The sequence below is a fragment of the Poecilia reticulata genome, linkage group LG19, assembly GCF_000633615.1.
Source record: "Poecilia reticulata strain Guanapo linkage group LG19, Guppy_female_1.0+MT, whole genome shotgun sequence".
In the NCBI taxonomy this organism is placed as follows: Eukaryota; Metazoa; Chordata; class Actinopteri; order Cyprinodontiformes; family Poeciliidae; genus Poecilia; species Poecilia reticulata.
The window spans coordinates 20,503,967-20,530,487 of NC_024349.1; the positions used below are offsets into that span (position 1 = coordinate 20,503,967).

A 26,521-nucleotide genomic window follows, 5' to 3' on the forward strand; every position below is an offset into this window, starting at 1 on the left:
ATGCAAATGAGCAATTAATTTAAATAAATAAAACTCTTATTAGTATTTTATTTCACATATTAAATGCAAAATGTGTACATCTATAAACAGTTCTGGTTAAATTACTGCCCTGASGGTTCTSTTCTCGCCTTCATACTCTTAACAGTTCATYCATTACTAAATTAATTAATGATTATTTCWATAACCAATTCATTGTGATTAACTAATCATTTCAGCCCTGGTCAGAATTCTCAAACATCCATGCAGATTATGGAAACAGCTTCACTGTTGGCCTAATGCAGGCCACTCGGGGTATGGTGATGATTGTAAAAAAAAAGAAAATCTTAATATTTGTGTTTTGTTTATGATTTCTTGCAGACAATCTTGGTCGGGGACAGCGGCGTAGGGAAGACCTCTCTTCTGGTTCAGTTTGACCAGGGCAAATTCATCCCAGGCTCCTTTTCTGCCACAGTTGGAATTGGATTCACGGTACGTTTGGGATCCACAAACTACTGGAGACCGAAGACTTTCTCCCATCTCGATGCCATCACTCATGTTCCTAAGAGACTTGTTTTTTTGTTTTTTTTTAAGTGTCAGCTCCTCTCTAATAATATTATTTATTCTTGCTTTTCTCATTTGTCCCTTTCACCCCTCCCCTCAGAATAAAGAGGTAACTGTTGACAACGTAAAAGTCAAACTACAGGTCAGTGTTCACATCCGTTTTTAACAGGCAATGGATTTACTTCACGAGTAATAGAGTATTCCTACATTAGCTGATTTTTTTTTGTTTTATTTATTTATTTCAACTTCCTTTGCTATGTAAGTGAAGACAACAGGCGATTAGAAGCAGATCAGAGTGGTTTCTGTTTCAGATTTGGGACACAGCAGGACAGGAACGCTTCAGAAGTGTGACTCACGCATATTACAGAGACGCACATGGTGAGAATGAATGAATCACAACGTGAATTACAAAGTTCTTTGTACATGCGGAGCCGTGATTTGCTTCTTTCTTCCTTTTTTTTTTTTTTTTTCTTTTTCCAAAGCTTTGCTGCTTCTGTATGACATCACCAACAAATCGTCGTTCGACAACATCAGGGTGAGTCTCACACTCGCCAGCGACGAAAACATAAAGTAACCAGGGGRCCTGGAAACTAGTAAGACCTGTTCGAGCGTAGGTCAACGTAAAACGCCACCTTATTAGAGCAAACATTTGCACATTTTCCCASCCTATGGTCACATGTGCAGCGCGGGTCGTTGTCAAACATCTGTGTGAGAGAGTCTACYTGCAGGAACACTGTAACACACCKCTAACCACCTTCTCTGTGTGCTTGTTTCGTTTTCTCGGTCCAGGCGTGGTTAACAGAAATCCATGAGTATGCACAGACCGACGTAGTCATCATGTTGCTGGGCAACAAGGTGAGAAGGCGATGTTTGCGGAGCTCGGTATGTAATGGAAGTACACGCTAATCGAATGCAGAAGGTTGTGAGCTTCGGTGAAACAGAGCGGAAGTTGCTAAGTTTGGATGTGGTGTTYAGATATGTTAATAGCAATAAGTCAAAGATGAGGATGATAGCGTAGAGGTATTCCAACCTCCAAGATGCAGAGCTTAAAGGTATTGTCAATGGGTGTGCTGTGGTGGCGCAGGGGTTAAGCACAAAYCACATATGGAGGCCTTAGTCCTCAACGCAGCTGTCGCAGGGTTGATTCCCGGCCTTGGCGACTTTTACTGCATGTCTTCCCCCTCTCTCACTTTCCTGTCAATTAACTATCAAATAATAAWAATAAAAAAGATTTGCTAGAAGAAAAAAAAGGTATTGTCAAAATACCACACTGTTAAAAAAAAAGTCTCTAATTTGTGGTAAGATACTAGTAGTTGTTAGAATTTTACAGTATACGGTAAAATTTTAGCAACCACAGCTCTCCGTATGTTCTGTAAATTAGACATGGTTTTGTTTTACAGTGCAGTAGAACCAATTAGCAAGCGGGTCATCAATTATGAGAACTTTTGGGCCATTTTTGACTTTCCAATTGTAATATCATGTAAATACACACAGATTTTTTTTAATGTCTCACTTCATTGACCTCTCGGTAGAAAAATATCGAACAATTCGGGCATCATTCACATCATTTTATTCAGAAATATAAATCAGCATATAGTGAAATAACAGATATGTTTTATGTTGCACATTTCCCATAACTGAAGAGACGTCTTACAGAGTCGATTTAGGAATACATTTTTGAAATATGAGAAGGAGATTTCGGGGAGGAAACAAGTCACAAGCAGTCAATCTCGAGTGTTAAACTCAGAAAGTTGAACATCCACAAACTCCAAACATTTATTTTTCTCCAATCTTGTTCTTACATGTGAGGGAATACAAATACATTAAAACATGTTCAAATACATGCCGCATGAAAGCTGATTTCAAAAGCAGTGATCTAACTAAAAGCTACGCTGCACAGGAAAATCTGCTCACTACATTTAATCTAATCTGAGCATCTCTGTGCTGCGTCCATGTTTCAGGCCGATATGAGCGGCGAACGAGCGATCAGGAGAGACGAAGGAGAGAGGCTGGCCAGAGTGAGTCTCCGCACAGCTACACAAAACACCACTGACACTACGGGTTCTGCTTCTGACCGCTGTTTGCTCCCCTTCGTTCATCCAGGAGTATTCGGTCCCTTTCATGGAGACGAGCGCCAAGACGGGAGTCAACGTAGAGCTCGCCTTCACAGCCGTAGCCAAGTATGAGGCAGTTCATACGGGTTGATGGGGGGCTGGAGGGAAGTGTTCACCTGCTTTTGATAAGTTTATTTCGCTTTTGCTTCCACCCCAGATCAGCAAACAAATTTGAAAGTCAGATAAAGATAAACTGTGGTGGCAGCCTTCCTTTGTATTTCTCACAGTGCTGGGGGGAAGATTTGTGGAGTAATTATTTAAAAACATGTATTTTGTTTTATTTTAAGATGTTTCCAATTCATTTTTTTTTTTTTTACCTGGGACATGAGGGTTTCCAATATTTGTCATTGTTTTTTTTTTTACAGCAGTTGTTTTTGTTCTGTCCGTCAGGGAGCTGAAGCACCGGGCCATCCAGCACCCCAATGAGCCCAAGTTCCAAATTCACGAATACATCGAGTCACAGAAGGAGAAGTCCGGCTGCTGCAGCTACTTCTGAGTCTCACCTCCAACCACAGGCTGTCACAGGGTACGCAGAGAGCCGCTGAGTGGGAGGAACCTCCCTGCCGCTCCCAAAATTTTTCGCTGCCATTCATGGGATATAAAAATTCACAAGTACGTCCTTGGAAGAGTCGAGTCGAGGAGAACATGGAGCCAGGTATCAACGTGGACGATCCACAGTTTACCTTCTGCCAAGAAGAGATTCTCCAAACTCTCTTGTCATCAGAAGCTCACGCTTCGCGATGTGCAAACCGCATTTTTAATCTAAGGGAATATTGCCTTATGAGTTTCTGTACTTAGCTAGCGGCGGACTTTCAGAGCGTGAGCACAACTTTAGCCAAATTGTTGAAGATATGCCTTTAAGCAGCTGCAAAACTCACATCGTGTGCAATGCTATGCAAAAGTATCTGTACCCCCTTACAGCCAAAATCGTCTGTGTATTTTATTCACGCTTTTGGTGGCAGACCAACACAAGACGTACTTAATTGCCATACGGAGGAAAAATAATGAAACCTTTACTAGTAAAAATCCAAAAAGTCTTGAAAGTGTGCACTGGGCTTTGACTGGGCCACTCTAACACATAAATATCATGTGTTTAGAGTTATTCTCCTGGTTGATGGTGAAACATTGGGGTGGTTTCTGAAGGCAGTTGATTACATTGAAATTTTTAGTCACAACAGAGTAAAGGGGTCCAAGTTCAAATGTGCGGCATACTTTTCAGATTTTTTTTTTTTTTTATATGCATTGATTTTCTTCCGCTTTGCAATTTCTTGCTTGTTTTATTTGACTCACTGCATAAAGTCAAAGATGAAACATGAAAATGAAACTTTAGGCACAGCATTTTCTGCTGGGAGGATGTACAGTAACGCCAGCCTGTGTGGATATCCTCCCATGAATACCATAATAACTGAGTCATAGACTAAAGTCTAGCCTCCAGCTTACCAAATAAGTTCCTTTTATTGAGAAGCCATGAAACAAACGACACTTAATTTGTATGTACTTGCAGATTATTGTGATGCTAATATTACCATGGATTACCATGGGTTAGACATTTGTAACATAGCCGGTTTACAGGCATCTTGCTTTTTGACGGTTCTCTGCGTGGACAATATTTTGGTGTGTTTTTGTTTCGCTGTTGTTTCAAATGCAGCTAATTGCGTCGCAGGACGCTGTCAGCGAGACTCTTTTTGCCAACTTAATGTTATTTTGCGTGTGTTGAAAAATGCAAATATGCTAAAAAAAAAAACATCGAGACAAACCAGCTTCTTACTACGAATGTAAGACACAAAGAAATGAAATCTCAAGACAGGGACACGGTAAATGTGTAAAATGTTTGCAGAAATCATTTATGAACATAAATGTAAAGAAATATATATATCCTATTGAATTCAAAGAAGTTAAATGATCTAATTGAAGTTTTTCTTTCTTTTTTTATTCWTATCAATGTGTTATTTAAATCCATTTGGTTGCAAAGACATTAGTTTCCTAAAACCAGCTGGAAGAGCRGAGGAAATATGGGATTGCACTGCTGCATAAAAATTCAAACTAATGAGCCAAAACACTCYGGGCTCTTTACATCCATCAGCTACTGGAATTTATTTTGAGTCTCCTTCTGTATATACTGTACTTATTTGTTCTAGAAATGCAGCAGACGTTCTTCTAAAAATGCACTGACGCTTACATTGAACTTGCTCAAAGCTCATGCATTTTACTTTTATTGCTAATTTTGAGGTTTGGTTCTTTTTGCATGTAATCCTGGATTGCATGTGCCTTATCTGTGAAGGTTCCACTTAGAAATATATCTAAGCCAAATTCTTTTAAGCTGGAAATAAGAAAAAGATTTCGAGTCAAAGCTCAGGTTAAAGTCGTGTTGCAAAGTGCATCGTTTAATTATAATTACGCACAGACACAGTAAGAAGAATGCTGTTACTAATGCAGAGATGTTAAGCAACCTAACCAACTTTTGCATTTTCTAATTAGCTGAAAKAGTTATCTATTTGTTTTTGATAGAACTACCTGTTGGTTTATTATGAACCATTAGAGTCAAAATATATAATTTTAGCAACTAAACCAATGAGCTGACACGAGCTAAGCTGCTGCACAAAGATCTTTGCACCAACCTCATATTTTAATGTGATGATTAGTGAAGCCTTAAATAAACAGTGATGTCAAAACAGCACCTCTSTGATAACCGCGTTACAATGTTTATGCAATTTTTTTYCCCCTTCTACGACGATATGCAAATCAATTCTCTCTGTATTTCAAATTAGACAGTGAACGTCTGAATGCTTCGTGGATGCTTTATGATGGTTTAGCATGTGTTTAACGTGTCATTTGCTGAATTAAAAAGTWAATAAATTATTTTTAACCAAACTTCCATMTTTCCAATAGTCTTTTAAGATGTGGTTGACAACTGTTACCAAGGAAGCCTGTGAGTTAAAGAGAAACCAGGGTAAGAGTCGTGGTTGTTTTGGGTTAAGCAGCAGAACTGTTGCTCAATCATATTTTCTTTAAAGTATCCTGAGGGCAGCAACCTCAGTTCAAAATCAAAAGCAGAGTACAGCCATGACAACTATACATCTGAATTGAGACACAGCCAGAAAAGTGATCAGGAACGAAAGAAGAACAAAACTTCCTGTTTATCAGCTGAGCCTTCAAGATAAAAGTTTGGCCTGGGAGAACGCGACCTCTCAAAAACAAATTAGGTTTTTGCCGTGCAACCAAGATCAACATTCTTCATTTTTTACATGCACTTTATAATGAATACTTTATTTTCTAATACAACTCCATCTGATGCTATCTCTAAACATTTTTTTTTTCTTAGAAAAAATTCTGTTGGGTTATTTGGAGACCCAACATAATTGGTGGTGTTGTCATAGAAATTCATATCTGTTGTAAATGTGCTGAAAATGGGATCCTTAAATTTACTTTAGCTGCACATACRWTTGTTTATATTCATGTTGTAGAAGTCCAAATGCCTAGTGAGTCAAGTAGGATTGTGACTTGGGTTTTCAACTTTCCAAACTGCATTTTCTTTCAAATACCTTGGATATTCTCAATGAAAAACATCTTGTAAATAGACCATATTTCCACAAATAAATTGGATCCACAGAAAACTCTGTGATTGGATGAATCTGTGAATACTAAATGGGAGGAGATTAAGTATTACTTGTGGAAATAATATGATACAAAGTAGTTATCTACCTGCTGTTCTCCATTCAAAATATATTAGTCGGTAACTTTAACAAAATGCAGAGTTGCTTTATTAAGCAAACAAATTAGCTTTTTACTCTGACATTAACAATATGGCCATATAGAATTAAGCCCCAAATTATACCTGTCTATGGTAATTAAAAAAGATTTAACGTTTCTTCTGAATGGATGTAATATTAGTGTTTTGGACAGACCAGAAAGAGTTCTCTCTTGAATCTTGTAGAGAATCTGTGGAGGTAGTTAAAGATTATGGCGACGGTAGGGAGGTTTTCCAGCATCAAACAATTGGAGCTGAAAAATGAAAATAAAATATCAGTAAAAACATGCAAAAAGCTGCTCGGTGATTGTAGAACAGCCTGGATGCAAGGCTAGAAAATTAATTATTGAGAGAGTCAAAAGTGTAAATAAGAACATAGATTATTTTTTTTCAAAAACTCATTTAACAGTGCATTTCCTATCAGMTACATATGCACTGTTTGAATGCACMTCATTTAAAATCTAAATCTGCCATATACCGTTGTTTTGGTTAGCTTGTAACACTCTTATTTTGAAAATGTCCCTGCACGGCCTCCTYTAAATTGTTTAGCTTGACAGTGACACTTCCACGACGGAGCCAACAGTGTCAACGGATTGGAGGTGAGACAACACATTGCAACACAAAGCAGAGGGGTGGATCTCAGGAAGTCTATAAAGGAGAAGGCACAACTTTTTTAGCGGCGGAAACGTTTCCCTCACACTCTTCTGCGGAAGTTTATCTCGAGTAAAGTCTGCGCGCAACAGGTGTCACTTCTTTCTATATGGTCGTTGCGTGAAAGCTCCCAACTTGTTTTGCTTGCGGGYGAAGAAGAGAAACAAAAGAAAAGTTGTCAAATTTAGCAAACAAAATGTCTCATCTTAGACCCAGGCTTTGTGTGCTGGAGAAATCGCCCACTGGTTATGGGTTCCACCTGCATGCAGAGAAGGGCAGAACCGGGCAGTTCATTCGGCTCGTGGAGCCTGACTCCCCTGCCTCCACGTCCGGGCTGCTCGCCAGAGACCGGCTGATGTTCGTGAACGGGGAGAATGTGGAGGGCGAGAGTCATCAACAGGTGGTGGCGAGGATACGGGCAACCACGGGGGCTCTGGAGCTTATCGTAGTGGACCCCGAAACTGCGGAACTGCTGAGCAAACACGACCTGCGGTGCCGGAAAGAATACGTGACGGAGGGCATTCGCCTGCCCGGCGGGGACAGCGACTCGGAGCACGAGGACAAGCGGAGCAACGGCACCCCTGTTCCGCGCGAGAATGGGGACACGTCCTCGGCGTCCTCGGTGAGGTCGGGGAGTGTGAGCTCCAGCACGAAGGTACAGCTTAAACAAGTGTATAAAAAWATATAATATTATATTTTATTATATTATATTACTGGGCACACTTGCATTTTTAGCTTGCGGCAATATTATGTCATCTCACTTTCAAGCTAGGACATAACTCTTTAGCAAAATATTCGCTGAGTAAGGTCTATTTGTAGCTAACAATTCTATGACAAATCAGTGATAGGTAAAGCTTAGTACACCCTTGCTGCTTGATTTTAAGGGTGCTKAACAATTTCTTAATTATTCATCAGCAAGCATGGCCACTTCCATGAAACATGGGAGTTTCGACCATTGACTGGTCTGAAGTAAGCTCAAAGGGTGGAGCAACATCAGGAATAGTTGTTTCTGATCAAACTGGGAAAGTYTATGGATTGAATTCCAAACTACTTGAAGCCCAGATCAGGAGAAAACATATTGGTAATCATGTAAGAAATGTGACTTAAGGTTTGTAAAGTTTTATCTGAATGAAGTACAGGAGTTTTGGAGCCTTTTTGGAACCCAAAGTTTAGACATTTGGCCATATGTCCATCTGACATCTAATCCTTTCCAAAAAGTTGACCATCCAGGGGGAAATGATTGAAAACACACCCAAGAAAAGTACAAGAAGAAAGTGTTGTGAAAGCATTAAGTAATTCTTCCAATTTTTGCCATCATTGAAAACTGTTTTTCCCATGACTGTATGCAGGGACAAAGATGCTCACGCTCATATTTAAAGCAACCTGTCACCCAGCCTTGTGATTGTCACCTAAAGGWTTTACTGAAACAGATACAAAGCTAGGCAGTCACTTCCGGAGCCGGKAAGGACTTACAGAGACGTAACGCCGCTGGGGGAAACATTCTCGGCTTCTTTCTRCTTGTGCTCCTGTTCAAGAGAGTCTTTGTTTCCCAAATCTCTGTTATTACCCCTTGCCTCCTGTCTAGAATTCTTTGTCAGGCTCGGCCTGTCTGACGAGATCATTTGTCACACCCCAAGACTGACAGGCGTCTTCAGCATCTGCTTTCCTTTGTCATCTGAATGATGTTTTTTTTTTATAGAACTGAGTTGAGGTCATTGGGGCAACCCGAGTGCAGTTTCTTTATGTCTAGCTTTTTCTTTTTTTAGCTAGTTCCTTGAGGTTATATGAGGAAGAACGTCAAAAAGGCATTCCTCCTTTTGTACCTTCCTTGAACCCTTGTGTYTTCATAAATTTGCTTCTGAAGGTTTCTATTGTTGGATATCGAATTATTTTATTGGGGTTAATCTTTGAGAGGGTTAACAACYTTCCACGGCTTTGTTGGCTGTGGAACTTCTTCAGTCAGTGCAAAGTCTGGGCCCCTGGTTTTAAAGGTTATGTAACAGGTCTGCAGAATAGTCTCATTGTGGAGGCGTTTGGCCCTACGCAGCTCTCCAAATTGCAAGCTGTTTTTATTCATGAAACAATAGGATCATGGTTATTTTTAGCCTGCCGCTCATTTAATTAGAGCTGAYGGCMAAATGAGAGTTTTGTAATGAGCGAGCCAGTAAAATACGTAAAATGTTGAACTGCATATGAAGCAGACAGAAATATATACGATTGATTTAGATTTTTTTTTTTTTCAAACACACAAAATGTACAATTGAAATCTTACTAATGATCTAAACACTAACTTAACCAAGTATCAGGTTCAGAAAACCAATGTTTTCTGAACCTGAACATTTAGCATAAAATGCTAAATGTGTTAGCATTTTATGCCTGCACAATACATTTAGTAACAACTTCACTAACAGAAGTGACTTCATTTTATAGAAGCTGTCAGAAGTGCAGATAAACATGTTATTGCTGTTGTTGTCATCATACTATGATAASAACTACAGTACAATAAWAAAAAAAAWTTTACATTGTAAAATGATTTGAAAAGCAGCGATTGCAACCATATTCTACTGATATGAATATTATTTTTTGCTGTACGTATTAACAGCAGCTAATAATGGCAGAAACTGTAGGATTTAGAACTTTATTTATTCTATGTTCTTGTTTCAAAAACATATTCATTGAAGCCATCTCTCTTCTTATAGGTCTGTCGTTCTTTTGCTAATTCATTGATTTTTATTAGTCTGCTGTATTAAAGTGGAGAGATGGGACTGCATTCTGGTGGAAATTGTAGCTCATCTAATCCTAGATTTTCCACTTTTAAAACCTTTAAGCCTAAACTATAATGGCAAAATACAAACATGGGAGATATTTTTGGTAGGTGTTGTACCAGCATTAGTAGCCCTACCAATTAAAAGMATAACRTTGGTTCCCAAACAACAAGATGGGTTCTGTCCTTTTCTTTTGAAGTTCGTTTTGATTCTTCACTTTCTTTTTCTGGTTGAAGTGTGAAGACCAMGTTGGCTCGGGSCAACGATGTAGACATTCARCAAAATTCCTGGCTGATGGGGAACTTGGCACAGCCGGAGTTCCTGAGTAGTGGTGTGATACTGGCCACTGATCCTAGTGGCAGCCCCCCATTCCTCCACCACTGGACTAAACTTGAGTGGGCTGACCGATAATGACGTGAAACTATCCCTGCTCGTAGTTAAACAATAGTCCCTTTCACTTGATGATGGAGTTAGAAGTAGCAGAAGGAAAGCAGCTAAGCTTTTCCTTTCTTCAAAAATTAAAAGACCCCAAGACTGATCTTTTTTTTTTTTTTTTAATCCCAGAAACTTAGCCGTACCGGAACGTTTCAGTGCGTTTTGCTGCCCATCCTGGGCTCCAAAGACGGACTCCACCACCACAGTGAGAGCTGGCTGTGGGTCACCATAGAGATCCCAAGTGGCAGAAAGAGGCTTTGTCCACAGTGTTTGCCTGTGGAGAAAGGCTTGTGGGCCAGAAAGGAAAAGAGAGAGCACTCTCACGCCTCTGAGAGGAGGCCATGATGACCCTGAAATACATCCACACTGCCCCAACACACCCTGGGAGTGAGACTGGAATGAACTGGGAATCGTTTTGTAGAAAGGAGTCTGGTTTGGATTTGCAGATGTGAAACGTCAGTGTCATTATTGCTGTGGTCGTGACACCACTCGTTGAGCTCTCCCCTTCTCCTTGTATCTTATCACGACCTCTGCGGATATTGCAGAATGTAGAAGAAATGCCAGCACATTCCCAGCATTTGATGTTGATTTTATGCCATCTAGATTAAACTTTTGGCAGATTGTCGTAGAACGTGGCTGATAAAGAATGCAAATGTTTATTGCCTCCAGCCAACAAAGTTTGCACATGTTTCCTTTCTTTTGGCTCTGATCAGTTTGGTTAAAATTAAACCATTTATTTCTTTGCTGCAGCAGAATTCAACTGCATTAACTTAGCCTGATGGCTAAGGCGCTTTACACAACAACAGAAAGGTGTTTTGGCAAGTGCAGATTCTTAGCCCTTTTGCCCTAAGGGAAATTCCCTGGCTGATCTGTCTGAGGCGTACATGTCTTAACATTCTGCGCAGTGTTGAGTGGATTTGGCATGTTTGGCCTGTCTTGTCAGATTCTGTGCCGCTATCTTCATAGTTTCACATCAATACAAGCGTAACTCTCTTTCTTTCACATGGCAGCGCAAAATGCCTTAGAGGTAATGTCAGTGCTGGTAAACAGACTTGCATAATCTCTCTTGATCATCCACAATCCTGTGGCCTTTTCCTATTTGCTCTTCCATTCTACTCACACTCCGCAGGTTTAGTAAAGGATTTATGTGTTGGGACTGAGGTAGTCATGAACCAAGGTGGATTTTGTGTATAGGGAACTATTTTGGTGTTGGTTTAGCCATATGTTTTGATGTTGAAAGGTCAGACAAGGACATATTTTCAATTTACTGATAGAGTCCGTCAGGCTTTTATTAAAAATTGGCCCGCTATTTCAAACGTCTAAAAGTCCTGTTGAAGTTTAAGTAATGCCACATTTATGTCTGTGATGGTAGAACAAAGAAGGCTTTTTTCAGGATTCACTCCCAACAACAGGTTGATGTAGGCAATATGAGTGGTTCCCAAAGAGACTGTCACATTGCTACATGTCACCCTTTGCTGCATTGGAGATTTTTTTTTTTCTCCTGGTGTGTTGAGCCAAGAGAATTGACTGGCACTTGTCCGACATTCCAAGCTAAGTCTCTGTACATACATGACAACATCAGGACAGGAAACTTTTGTTACATTTTGGTCTCTCGTTTAAAACAAATCTGCTCATTGTGGAAAACGTATGTTGTCAGCGAAGACGCATAGATACGCCTTACTCTGTACAAGCAAACGGTTACGGAAACAACTCTTTATCTGAATGTTCACAAAGTTGCAYTGCCTCCTACAGGTCTGGCATATGTACAACATTTTTTCCAGTGCTATTTGTGTGCAGCGCACTTTCATAAATGCAGTTTTTTGGGGGGGAACCAGCAAGAAACGCTTTTGGAAACATTACCATGTAAATGGACTAAGAAATAAGAACTCCATTGTGATATTAAAATCACTGAGTATTACTTGTACACAGTCTCAAAAATTCAACCTGAAAAAGTACAGATATATAAAAATGGATTTAGTTTTATTTCTTATTAATGGAACAGTTATGGSTAATCTGCATCGCAACACACCGAGTTCCCTGAAGATGACTAATTTTGAAAAATGTAGTCATCATGCATCTGAAAAAAAACAAAAAAACTACATTCATTAAGATTCTTTTTACACATTTTTAACAAGGGTGCTAATAATTATGCATGTACATAATTATTAGCACTCGCTACACTGAGGGACAGTGGGCATTAGATTGGGCCACAGAGGTCACTGCTACAAAACCCAAAGCAGAAGTAGCTGCCCGTTATAGGAGTGAAGTTCCTGTTAACTTGGAACCATCAGCATTTTTAAATGGCATAACGGAAGGAGACTTGCTGCTAAGTTGGTGTGTATAAGTTCTCATTTTTCCCCCTTTTTGACATCTTGGAACTTCCACTAGCAAAGACTCAAAGATCAAATYCAACTGCATGTGATTTAAAAACAACTTTGATCCTCACACTCAGCAAAGGCCTTGAGGCATATCTGWACATTCCATATTTTGTTTAGCACTTCATAATCTCTCTTATCTTCGTCGTCACAGGTGATTGTCTCTCTTGCCGAATGTGAACCAGTGTTAACAGATATGAAAAATCTTAAGTCGGAGTCGCTGTTTTTCTTGCACATGCGGGTTTTAAACACGTGTGTAGCAACCAACGCTAATCTCGATGATGTTGCATAAGGGAGCAGTTTTCCATCTGATGAGTCTTTATGTGGGCTGCTGTCCAAAATAAACACCATAAAGGTTCTGTTGGCGTCACTCTGCTCTGCTTTCTCAGTGACGCTTTTCTTACAGCCGGCGAAGAGATGAAAGACATCCTCTTGACCATCCGAGTAGAGTTTACGATCTTAGTCCGTGTCGATCTATCTTGTTTTAAACACCATAACTCTTGTAGCTCTAACTGAACGTGAGCTGTAAATCCATCAGGATGCCATCAGGAAATTTAGCATGGCAAAAAGGATCATAACGTCATTTGTCGCTGTAATTAGGAACGTGTCTCTGAAGTGTGCTTTTGGATCTAGGCTGAAAAATTCAGCGTGACTAAACTGATTGATGTGCCCATTTGTTCACATAAAAGTGTGTAGGAAAGTATTTGACAATGAAGTGAGCTCTTTTGTCAGTTTGGGCTTTTCACACTCTATGTCACAGAGTCAGGAATGTTCTAGTGTCTTTTGTTGACAAGTCAATAAAACATCTTTTGATAAAGGTTAAGGTTACAAGTATCGGCTGTTTGCCCATTGTATAGATATGCAGGCATTTTGAGTTCACTGATTCATAAAAAAACTAAATTATTGCCTTGAAATAACAAGAGGTKCAGCAAAAAAGATCTTTCCACTCATATCTGCCATTACATATGTCTTATCCCAGGATGTAATGACATTTTGAGCTGGCAGCCAACTTACCACAGTTGAGACAGAAAAAAACTGTTTTTGATCACTTTTATATCTTTGTAGTTTTGGTCCTTTCTACCCCCATAATGTGACAAAAGGAACCACTTCTGTTACAAAATGGGACACCAGGCCCTTATTTATTAAGTAYATAGACATATGTGATTATGCAACCAAACCCTTTCTTATATGTACAGGAAACACTTTTTTTTTAAGAAAAAGTTTTTCTCTTTGGAGAAGGTTGTTGTTTTTTAGTTGTTTTTTYTTTATTTAGTAGAAGCATTAGGTTTTCTTAAATAATGGAGATAAATTCTCCTAAAAACGCCTGATGTGCACATAATGAAATTAAGTTTTAATAAGATAAACTTACTTATTATTCTCATCCCCAGTCACATTAATTGYTGATCCCCTTTTGGACTAGTTGACTAAATTATAACAGATGGTGGTGACCCGCAATAAATCCAGAATAAAGTTAATCCACCACCTGCTGGTAGATTTTATTTATTGGAGTCATATAACCATTTTTTTTATTATATTAATGTTGTACGAAATATCGTTCTGGCAGCAATTAATTGGTTTCTCATCTGTAAGAAACTTCCTGCTCCATCTGGCACCTATTATAAAMAATAAAAACTGCAGCGGTGGCTAGATTAATGCAGCACGTTAGTTTGGTGCTGAAAAGATCAAAAGATTAAGAAGCACTAATGGCCTAACCTGATTGAACACACTCGCACACTTACACACTCATAACCAGCAGTTTCCTCTGTCAACAGAGTGATGGGGTGGAACTGGTGACGAAACCACTTCCTGTTCATTCAGCTTGTTGATTTATGCTGAAGCTCYTTGGTTTATTCAGTCTTTTCACATTTGTTTTGTTACCTCCAGCAAAGGCATTAGCATTTTAGCATGTGACTGTTTCTGTTCTTGTTATAATAACCATTACACAAAAAATATGCCATAGACAAGAAAACTTAAAGCAAAGACTGTTAGGTTTTCTGAAAGAGAATCATGTGTAGTGATTAGCCAGCTGTGCCAAAGTCTGGTAAAACTTATTACAATCAGCCAATGTAACCTCACAACATTCCAGGTTTTTTGAGTTGTTGTGACAGTAAGAYGGATGTTTTTAAAACCAGATTTAGAGGTTCACGCCAACATTAAAAGGAGAGGAAAAGAAATTCCTAAATAATAATTATGGAGTGAAAGATGGAAAAAATAAATCTGACCCATTATTATTAGACAACTGACGACTAAAGCATCACAATGCCACAATCTGAACATGGCATTCAGTGGCTATGTGTTTGTTCTGCTTAATTAATTGGGCGACTGAGTCATATTTACAGAGTTCTTGCTGTGGCGGCATACTGTGARCTATAATGCTACCGGAACTTAACTTAAGCTAATTATTTCAAGACATTGGTGCAAGATGGCTTTTCAACCTGTGAGAGAAGATGAGCAGAACTATTTCAAACAATCCTCTTATTTTATTTATTTATTTTTAAATAAAGAAGATCAGCTAAAGAAGTTTGAACTTATTATGAAAKKCAAGTTAGAAACACAAGACATGATGTTTAACCATAACGAGCTGTAAAACCATTAACCTTTGATACCGTGCAAACACGGAGAACGTTTACAGCGGTCGTTGGTTGCTCCTTTTACTACGACACTGAAGCAAGAAGGATCCTGCCTTAACGAGGCTCGATGTTTATTGAAAACATCAATGAAGATGTTGTCATTGTTCTGTGGATTGTAATAGTTCTCACTTTTGAGGAAAAGTTATAGAAATATGTTGCAAGTTTTGTTGCAGAAGGCTCTTATCTCAAATAGAGAAATTTAAAAATGTTGTTTTTATATGACTTAATTCATTGGGTATCATCGGATACCCAAGTTCAGTCCTGGAGATCTACCATCCTGCAACTTTTACATGCATCCCTACTCCAGCACACCTGAACCAGAAGGCTAAATCCCCTCATCTGCAGTCATAAGTCGCAGGATGGGAGCTCTTGAGGACCAGACTTAGACACCCATGCTGTAAAGATTTTGGTCTGGCGACATTTAACTGAAATCAATTGGATTACTTATTGCTGTTCATCTTTGATAATAGTACATTTTAAATGCTTAAATGTARRGTTGACCAAATTTAATATCAYGAGAACGCCGTAAAATTGACAGAATAATTCCACTGAAACCCTATGAAGCAAATTATTCCAATGTCTATTGACTAACCGATTCGATGTTGAAAATGGAGCCTTAGTTGCTTTAGCAACAAACGGTCTTGGACTTTAACCCTGAGTGGTGCTGTATTTCAGTACAAACCTTCACAACATTGCTACATGTAGGCGGCTTTGCTGATATTGTGGTTTTCCTGTGTGACCAGATCTCAAAATGCAGCACCGTACAGCTCCAAGGRCCTTGCGAATACAATAAATTAGCGTATTCACTGCATGTTTATTCTGCAGTTGAATTGCTAAAAAAGGATTCTGCTGTCAGCTTTCACAAAGTTACTCTTTTCACCAAGTAACTTGGTCATGAAGACTTCTAATATAGCACACAGGAAGTACTGCAGTGAGCCGCGTTGAAGTGCACTCAGATTGGCACATTTAGTAACCAGTTCRAAGGAGTTGTTGAAAAACAGACGATCAGAACATGCTGTATGTTCGCAGGAGAGACTGTCTTATGGATCTTGAAGTTAAATTTCACTYAAAATAACAGGCTTTATCTTGATCATWSAACACTTTGAGGAGAGTATACCTATAAATGGTGCCTGTGGCATAATGAAGGAGTTGGAGATGCTATAAAACACATCCTCTGTCCTCCATGATGTTTCTTTTGCATATGGAAATGTATTGGTGGACATGTTGCCAGATAGTCCTGGTCTCCTCCTGAGCCACAGCTCCCCTGGTGAGAAGTAAGTGGATGATCATGTGCCAGCTGAACTTGGATGACATACTCATCAGCAACTAGAAAGTGTTTATTGCTGATCTGTCTGAGCCCTGAGGTCTGYAAGGCTTACTTATACAGAGAAGAAATCTCATTACCAGCTGGGGGACTGAAGATTTAAGTGGATTTGAAAAGTTGTCAACACTCTATGTGAGCGCCACTTTATGCGCAGTGGCTGTGGGCGGAACGATTTCAGTTTTTGTAAATGYAACTTTTCTTTCTGATGGTTTATTGTTTGGCAAAGGAATGGCTAATAGAAAAATCTTACATTTGATTCTCTCCTTCATTCCATCACACGGTCAAGATAGACTGACAATCACTCAGTCATTGCTCCTATAAAGATAAATGAGTCGATGCACAACATTGGGTTATTAAGAAAGAGACAAGACCAGAACCTTTAATTACACTAGAATATTCAAGTCTAGATCGGACCGGTTCATAAATTTAGGTTTTTATGCTTGTCTAATTCTGTGCTCAACTAAAATGCATAGTTTTTTTGATTTCACAAATAGACTATAAGTTTATGAGCTATCAGTCTGTTATAGAACATTTCTATTAAGTGTAGAAGTATCCAGTTCGAGTTTGATCGGTCTTGAGTATTTGAAATTTTGAGCTAGAAATCGTTAAACACAATTCTGACTTCAAATAGGTCTTCGGTTTAGTTTTCTAGTTTTAGTTTATGACTTGTGAACTATAAAGCAGGCAGCAACTTCAGCATCATTAGCAGCAGTTACTCATTAGCYAGTCACTGTACATTTTTTTTACATTTATTTTAAATTATTAGATGTCCTGCGATCTACAGATTAGCCTAGATTGCATGTTTTTTGACTGTAAAGAAAATGGAGTACTCAAAGAATAACCCATGCATGCAACAACATGCAAACTCCACGCAGAAAAATTCCAGCTGAGATTTGACCCAGCAGACATCTAAGCTGTGAGGCAACAGTTGCTAACCACAGGAGCCACCGTGCAACCTCAACGATATCCTCTGCTTAAATATGCGTTTTCTGCTTGTTTTTTTTTTTTATTACAAGCACCAAGAATAAACTTCTAGTATGAATTTGTTTTTAAAATAATAATAGTAATCTAGTAATTTTCGTTTTGGTATGTAGAACAAATTGCCATTTTTTTCTTGCTTACAACAGATAACGTTTGATGTCAAAATGTCTACTTCCACCCACTAACAAGTGACACCAAGATGGCGTCATTCACTTCACGTGTCTGTGATCACATTATGCCTGATTAACCCATGTTCGGAGGAACATACGTGTGGGATGAAATAATCTTGGCATGCACGGTAATCATTACCTCGTCACGCAAGTCTTATCTCTGCAAAGAACTTTGTCAACCTTGTCATAAAAGCGTAATTCCAACCAAAGTCTCAGCTGTCGCCACACCCTCAGGTTCTCCCGAGATCACCCAGTGACTCAGTCCACATGTTCCAGCAATCATCAGCCAACGTTTCTCTTATATAAACCTGTGGATCAATACATAATCCTTGTTATGAGCCACCCGGAGGGGGAATTTAACCTGAGGCTATGCTGAGGTTGCAGTGGTTGATCTTAAATGGTCAGTTGAGAGGGAATCATTTACAGATGGGTGCAGATAGCCGATGGGTGCATYGATAGTGACAGGTTTATCAAGTACAAGAAGAAGGTGTGGACCCTTTTTCTTGTTTCAATCATCCTGGTCAAGTGTTCCCAGTGAATATGGTGATCATAAAAAGATGAGTGTAAATAGAAGTTAATAATAAATCATGCCAGCTACTTAATTAGTAATAATTTATGCCTTAGGAGTTGCACCGGCTTGTTCTTGTTGGGCTAGTTCAATCTATTTTGAACTAGACTTTGTGTTTATAAGAATGCTCCTGTTCAAGACGTCAAGACAGGGATAATCAGCAAAGTGTCAACATTTGAATTTTAGGTTCACAGACATTGAGGTTTCAGACTAAAGGTCCTGATYGGAAGCAAATGATTAAGTTAGGTAGGTGGTCACTCACCCTTGGGGCTAATTATTTTTTGGTGTGGAGTGCTGTAGATGGCGTATAAATGTTTTGCTTTGGCAATTTATAAAAAGTAACAAAAAAACAGTACCTCCTGGATGAGATTTATCATTGCCTTTAGCTAAGTTATCCGTGCACCAGACTGTGAAAACTGGATCAGATCGGATAGAGTGCTAATACAATGTGCAAAACCTTTGCTGTTATCATTGTAGTCGTGGGATAAGTCAAATATTTATCCCACATGGCCATAGAACGACTTTTACTTACTAAAGTCATTTCTGGAATTCAAAGGAAGGACATAATTGTGAGATACGCAATTATGTACGGAACAGGTYTGAGTTTGCGTGCTGCTCCATCCCAATAATGTTGGGATGATTCTTTCCAGGAAAATAGTGACACTATCTTTTGATTTTTCAGAAGGAAATAAGGTCTTCCGCTGGCAACCGTCAGAAAACCGCTTGTGAAAAAAGCCCTGATGTTTTAAAGAAACCGTTTTGCAGTGCTGACCTCTGATGTGTGCATGTTTGCAGGTCGAGAGGGACGGGCCGCGGCCTCGCCTCTGCCGCATGAAGAAGGGCTCCGGCGGCTACGGCTTCAACCTGCACAGTGAGAAGAACAAGCCAGGCCAGTTCATCCGAGCCGTGGACGATGACTCCCCAGCACAGAGAGCCGGCCTCCGACCGCAGGACAAGATCATCCAGGTCCGCCTCGTGCTCGTCGTTCGGGGGTTTTACCGTGTTTGTGCTGCATGTGTGTCAGCTGTAATCCTATTATTACATCAGTGGAGAAATGGGAAATCCCACTTTAAGCAGATGGAGAGTGTGTGAGACACTTACTGTGCATCTCTGGACTACATTATGGACAGCTTTCGCATAATCAGCCAGAGATGGATTTTAACCTCACGACCCTGCGTCCAAGATTCATGTGCTAATAGTGAGGAATGTGCTGATTATTGTGTACATGCTCGGAGTCTATTGCCAGCAGAATGTTCTGTACCACCTGCTGATGTTCACAGTCCGTGTGGGAGCGGGTGAGACTGAAAGATGCCCTGCACATATTCCCACCTCCGACCTCACTCCCACCAGAATTCCTCTCGCCCTTATCTCTCTGRGTACTTGATTCATCTTAGCTATGGGAGTGTGTTTTTTTGCACCACTCTCCATAATCACAGCACCACCGCCCAGCACTCTCCATCAGCGTTGTCCTTCCTCTTGCGTCAGTCCTTGGTGAAAGTATTGGCTCATCTGTCTCTCACACACATTATGAATTTGAGTCATATCCCATTCTTAGTAAATAGTTTATTTGCAATGTTGGTTCGCCTTTTTTCCAACTTTTACAGCTTTAGCTCTTCTGGAAAGACCTTCTACAAGGTTGAGGCGAACAGTTGCTGATCAGATTCATGTCAAAGGTGTTCTTTTGGGTTGAGGTCAAGACTATGGAGGTCAGTCAAGTTGTACCACACCCAAACTTGCTCATTCACGTCTTTGGTCTTATAGACTACTAATTCGACAAGAAGGAGCCATCTCTAAACTGAGAGCCATCCTCCCACTGAGTTGGGAGGATGGCAATTTTAAATAAATCTCTTGGTATGCTGAAGCATTAAAAGTTATTTTCAATGGTAGCAGAATATTGGATCCAACTTCTGAAAAACAAACCCTCACCATAATCCCATCTACATCCAACTTAACACATAACACTGTTTAATCAGGCAAGCAGACTGGTTACCTGACACATATGACTCATCACTTTAGCGGACACCTTTCTAGAATCTAGTGGCAGCACACTTTATACCATTGTATTTGATGCTTTTTTCTCTACATGGTGATAAAAGGCATGAATGAATCTGGTTAGTGATGGGAATCCATTTCATGAACGTTTCTGCTCACTGTTCTTAAGATAATCTTTAGGTTTGGAAGTCTGTAGATATTGACTGTTCACTGCGCAGCTAAACATCTACTGACCTCACCCTGTGATTTCTATATGGCTTTCCACCTTACAGCTCAGTTCCTGTCTTTCCCAATCCCTTCCACTTTATGACCCCACTAACAGCTGAAGAGAAAATTTCTCAACTGGACTTATCGCACAGTTGGCATCTTAACAGCCTACCCAGCTGTTAATTCATTAAAGTCCATAGGGCGACCCATTCTTGTTTTCACCAATGATTGTTGGAGCATTTTGCCTTGGTGCTTAACTTCATACAACTGTGGCCATGTGAGTGGTTGGGAAATCTGAATTTGGTGACCTGAAGAGGAGGTCCAGTACTTTTTGCAAGACTAACAGGAACTGGGTTTTAACATCTAAACCCAGATAACTCATCTGCATTCAGTCAAAATCTTTGTTAGCCAATGGATTCATTTAAAAATATCCAACTCCCACTGGTTCAACAATATCCAAATTCTACTGGCTAAAGTTTTAGTGAATGCAACTCACTAAAACTTTCGGTTTTAAGTTGTTGAAAACTCTTTTCTTGACACGTTTACTTGCTTTATGTATCTCCCTAAAAACTGCCAGACTATAGTTACAGGGTTTTGTTTTCTCTACTGCACTAATCTCTACTGTATTGTGTCACTACAGCACACCATGTGTTTATAGACCAAGCTTCTGAAGACTTGTGCACAGTCTGAAACTTTTCCCTTAAAAGCTAAAAATAAATTAGACCTCTGGAGATTTCTCCCTTTAACACACTAGAGTTCTTTACATGGATTAGTAAAACAAACTCCTCTAACTGATGTTTTGGATATTGGTTACAGAGTAATCTCGCTGTTATGTTAACGTTCAGACGGGATACAGCGTGGACTTTATCTGGTACAAAGTGCAGGCGTTTATTGAGCCGAGCGGTTAAATGTGTAGTGGAGCACACGTTGCATGATGTTCCTGCTTTCTGGCCCAAATGCTGCCTTCAGCTGTGCTGCAGAAACCCGTGGTGCCGATATCTGCTTCAAACTAGTCATTGCTGACGGCCGAGCAAGTTCTGCTCTCGACGTGCAAGCAGAGACCAACCGCGATGCGATTTTGTGCAACAAACCTTGTGTGTTATTTTACTGCCGTCTTTTTATGACTTTGTTACACCATTTATCTCTTCATTTGGATGTTATATTTATTTACTGCCCCTGTTATGCATTTCCCAACTTGTTAAACATTGACTAAATGCCAAACACAACCCAGTATCAAGGCCTTTGCAGATACTGGGTCGCTAGTCACCGTGATCCGTCGGTTTCAGGGACACATCCTTTCCACTTAACACTCTTTTATTTATTATTATTATTATTATTATTAACAAATGTTGGGTTAAGCTATAACCTTTGCAACGTCACTACCCAGTTTAAAAACTGATATCAAAATCCTTTTTTTTCTTTTGCTCTCGTGTTAGTTGAGGCTGCAAGCTAAACTTAGCTGCAATTCCCCAGAAGTATCCAGTTGATTTTATTTATACAATAAAAATTCCCAGACATGCGAGCTTGTTAAAAGGTGTCTAAGAAATTCCTGATAATTACATCAAGTTTCGACTTTGAAGCACAACTAGCGGATTATTGCTGAGTCAGTAGTGAAAGTCAGATCACATCCAGTTAATTACCGCAATCTGACCATCAGTGGCTTCGTCCAGAAAAGAGCTGAACGCATAATTGTTCTGTAGCAACTGTAGGTGATGCATAAATGGCGAGTAGTAGGAGAACGTTACAGGGTGAGGAAAGTGGTCAGTACTACAGAGAGCCATTCTAACTATAACTTGTATCTTTTTCTATTAAAATACCAGTCTTGAAAATTAAAGAGAATGTCTGCCTACTAGAGGAAAAACTGTGAGCCTGATAACTGAAGGATTTGCCTCCCATTCTACCTTCATTGACTCTAGAAACCAGCAGTAAAACCTTCAATCCTGAGAAACTTTTTAATTTCTCCGTTGCAGCGGTTTTGCTGCAGCTTTTTTGTCCGTCTCAGTGTCGCCTGTGCACGCCAGCGCGACACGTTGATCGGCCTTAGATCAGCAAAAGCGACTGACGGCAAAGTAGTTAAACTAGAAGTGTTGTATTTTTGGCATCAGGTAGATATTACAGCGTCTGCGTTTGGGAGTTATTGTAGGAATGTAGACAGGGAAAGTGTGTGTCGTGTCCTGGGCAACATCATCACACACACCAAGACTCAATTGGAAGGTTGCCATAAGATGGAAGACAAAGTGAATGAGGGGAGAAATAAAAAAATAAAAATGTAAACGAGATCTTGATATTCTACCGTTATACTTTCCAATGGATTCAAGGTACAGAAGGCCTTAACTATACTTTTATTAACTCCCATGAACATGCTTCATGTTTTTTAAATGGAAATATAACACCACTTTCAGCTTGAAATCAGTGAAAAGTTAATCAGTTGTAGCTTTCTTTCTTTTATATCCGACCTTCTGACTGGTGTGAAAGAGGGGAAGATGTTCCTAAACTCGAGCATCGTGATCCACGTGTGAAGATTTCTTTTCTTTGTTGCTTGTGAAGACCTGGCTCACCTCCAGGTCTTCACTCCTTTGACTAAAAGGCTCAAATCAAAGCAACTTCTTCCAATAATCCAGACAAAAATGTCCAGATTTGGAGATCAAGACATTAAAGTCTCTGAGCCACAGTCAGAAATTCCCCCAGATCTTAACTCCACTAACACACTCTCGAGTCAGGATTTGGTCCAGGAGTTGAGATCCAGCGTTACAACCAGAACGGTTGACCAAGAATCTTTAGCGACTTCGCCACTAATTTTAGCTAACGGTCCCGTGCGTTCCCCCCTCCCCCCTGTCAGGTCAACGGCATGTCTGTGATTGGCATGCAGCACACGGAGGTGGTGGCGGCCATCAAAGCCAACGGAGACGAGACCACCCTGCTGGTGGTGGACGCCGAGGCCGAGGAGTTCTTCAAGAAGTGCAACGTCCAGCCCGGCGAGGAGCACGTCACCGGTAAGACCAGCCCACGCCCTGCCGCGGCGTCCTGAGGGCGAGCATGGAGCTAGAGGGGACTAACGGAAAATCTTATGACCTCTCTCTCCGCAGGACCGCTTCCTGAGCCGGTGTCAGAGAGAGGATCAGATGAGGAGGTAAATGAAACACACAGAGTGGGGAAACAAAACAAAAGTGTTTGTTTCTTTCGTTTTGTTCTCTTTTTTTTCTCTCTGTTTGATCTAAGTTTGGACTTTTCCTTAAACCATTCAGGGGTAATCTTGCAAAAGCTATTTGTTCAGGTAATCCTTGTGTGATCTAAAATTGTTTTGATTATCTGAAACATTTAAATCACGCGTGTCAAGCTAAAGCCTCCCCAACCCCCAGTTTTTATGTGTATAGAGCCAAATTACTTCAGTATTAAATATTAAATTTTTAGAAGCACTCATAGAATGCAGAGAAAGTTATATTATTTCTGTTATTAGTTACTTTTATTCCCACATTTTAGAACTGCAACTAAATTATTTCAGCATTCATTTCGATCTGATGATTAATCGATTAATCGGATTGAAAAATCGGCACCTTCTGCAGATTTTCTTTTGACTAGATTAGTACAAAATTCATGTGTATATTTTTTGTGCAGTTTTGGCAGAATTACTGCTCTGACTTTGTCGTCATTTCAGCAAATTGCATTGTTTCCCCCAGTTAACGATTAATCGATTACTATATTAATCACAATTAGTCCACTTAATCGTTCAGCCCTAATACGTTCCTTTGAGCACATTCATAATCTTGATGTGGCCAGAAATTAAAACGAGTTTGATACCCCTGATTTCAAAACAAAAAAAACAAAAAAACACACAACCAAAGGTCTTTACAGGGGTAAATACTTTCTCCCAGCCGGCTTTGTGGACATTCCTACAGATAGTGGGCTGGGAAGAGCCACCTGACCCCCGGTGATCCTGGGAGCAGATTAGACGTTCTGGACAGCGTTCCCATCAGTGTGAAGGGCCGGCGTGTGTTAGAGGACGGAGGCAGTGTGGAAGTTTCTCACGTCCCCGCTCACACAAACGACACAGGAGCAGCTGATTGGCTTCTTTGCTGACACCGTAGATGACCTCTCACCATGGCAACAGCAGCTCACCACTCTATGCCCACCCCCACCTCTGCTCTCTCCGTGTCCTGGAGGATCATGGGATTGTGCCGGCTTTAACTTGAGGATTATGCTAATGGGGGCGACTAGCGGAGGCACAACTCTCTCACATGCAGCCACTTTCTGCGTTCCTACAGGAAAACAATCCCTCATTCAGCAGCAGCCCCGTTACATAACGCAGCCGTGCAGTCACCTTTGACCTCTCCCACCAACCCCATCTCTCCCCCCAGTTTTTATCACCATACGACTCGCATATGCTTACATCTGCAGAGGCCAGGAGCCGAGCTCTGTGTGCACGGATACTTTTGGATTCGCATGGCATCGCCACTGCGTTGTGCAGCAAACAGCAGTGTTTGTCCACCAACACGAGCTCCAGGTTATTTATAGGAGAGCAGCTGCGTCCAACTTGAAAGTTCTGGTTCAGGTTCTGCAGGGCAGCACAGGAGCAGCATATGTGCTTTAATTAGTCAGTCATGAGAAGGTGATTAAAGCTGGGGGGTTTAGAGGTTTTGTAGATCTTTACTGCCCCCTGCTGGACAACAGCGATCAACAGGTGGTGCTCATCACAAACGCACGTGGGCAAATTATGATTCCTGAACAGCCAGACTGTTTTATTCAGTTCATTTAGATGAAAGTTACACCAACTTTCATCTATTTCCACTTACGAAGACAATCTGTTCCAATTCATTTCCAGCGAAGGTTTTAAGCATAAAAACGTTCAAATATGAACTAGCCTAGCCGCTCGCTCTTGCATGCGTTGAGGCTTCTTTAGATTTCGCCGATTCAAATGTAATCTTGCGTTTGACAGGTTTCCTCCCAGTTGAAGTCCAAACTATCTGTGAGCTCCCAGGCTTCCAGTTCTTCGTCCAACGCCTCCCAGCCAGCAGCAGATCGCAGCTCATCCCCGCCACAGGTAGGATTCGCCGGAAACCTGCGAGGTATATTACCGCAGCTCCGCACCAGAGAGAGCGCTCAGTTTAAATTCCTGTGCGCAGGGCGAGAGGACCCCGGACCCCGAGCCGTCCCCGTCGGGTGACGCCATAGGCCTGAGCTTGTCCCTGGCCCAGGCCAAAGAACGAGCCCATCAGAAGCGAGCCGCTAAGAAAGCCCCGCCAATGGACTGGAGCAAGAGGAACGAACTGTTCAGCAACTTATAAACTCCACGGGAGGGCTCTCTGCTGCCCTCCGGTGGAGAATCCAGAGACAATCAGCCTCTCGTTCTGCGCGCATCTGACGGACGCAGCCCATGTTAAACCCACGTTTTAACAGTATTATGTCATGATTTTGTTGTTTTAATTTAGAGATTTGCCACTATATCTTTCGGTGTTTTAATGACGACCGGAGAGCCAGCATCTCACGCAGAAATTAATGTATATATGTTATGAAGAGTAGAAAAGTAGTCGCTTATGGTTTTTCATGAGGAGAGCGAGGGAAATACAATTCAAAATCTTAAGTGGGTGAATCAACATACATTTCCTTCCAGTCAGTAACTGCTGGGACCTTCATGTTTTAATGTTCTGATGTCTTGATTGTTTTTGTTGTCCGTGTACATACCTGAATGATGGGATTAAAAGGATGTTTTGGCCGAACTGTTGAGGTAAAAGTCTGAAATGTTCCTGCTTATTCTGTTGTTTCTGATGAAATCGGTTCCATTTTTAAAGCTGCACCTGCTGGTCCGATTAAAAAAAAACAAAAAAACAATGTATGTTCTGTGCTCTATGATGTAAAATAAATGTAATGATAAACAAAATATAGCATTTGGATCAAACAGTTGAGTCTGTGTTGTGATGTCCCTTAGTGATCCTAGAGTCAGTGGGTTCCTTGTGTTTCACAGCAGAAATTTCCAGGACGCTCTGGAAAAACAAATTAGTTTTAGAAAACCGTAGATTAAACACA

The 26,521-nt window shown here is 40.5% G+C and overlaps 2 protein-coding genes across 2 annotated transcripts; both read left to right on the forward strand.

Moving 5' to 3' along the window:
* Positions 1–327: 327 nt before the first annotated feature.
* On the forward strand, positions 328–5,525 carry LOC103482093 (ras-related protein Rab-37; the record flags this gene model as incomplete). Its single annotated transcript, XM_017310710.1, has 8 exons — positions 328–468; positions 641–682; positions 852–918; positions 1,023–1,075; positions 1,330–1,395; positions 2,502–2,558; positions 2,644–2,720; positions 3,045–5,525. Coding segments are annotated over 8 exons (609 nt in total), but the record flags the coding sequence as incomplete, so codon positions are not given.
* Positions 5,526–6,973: 1,448 nt separating this feature from the next.
* On the forward strand, positions 6,974–26,395 carry LOC103481903 (Na(+)/H(+) exchange regulatory cofactor NHE-RF1). The gene is made up of 6 exons (XM_008437706.2): positions 6,974–7,708; positions 19,097–19,267; positions 23,340–23,493; positions 23,587–23,630; positions 25,434–25,538; positions 25,621–26,395. Exons 1-6 carry the CDS (start codon positions 7,250–7,252, stop codon positions 25,780–25,782), a joined length of 1,095 nt encoding a protein of 364 aa, XP_008435928.1. The 5' UTR covers positions 6,974–7,249; the 3' UTR covers positions 25,783–26,395.
* The last annotated feature ends 126 nt before the right edge of the window (positions 26,396–26,521 follow it).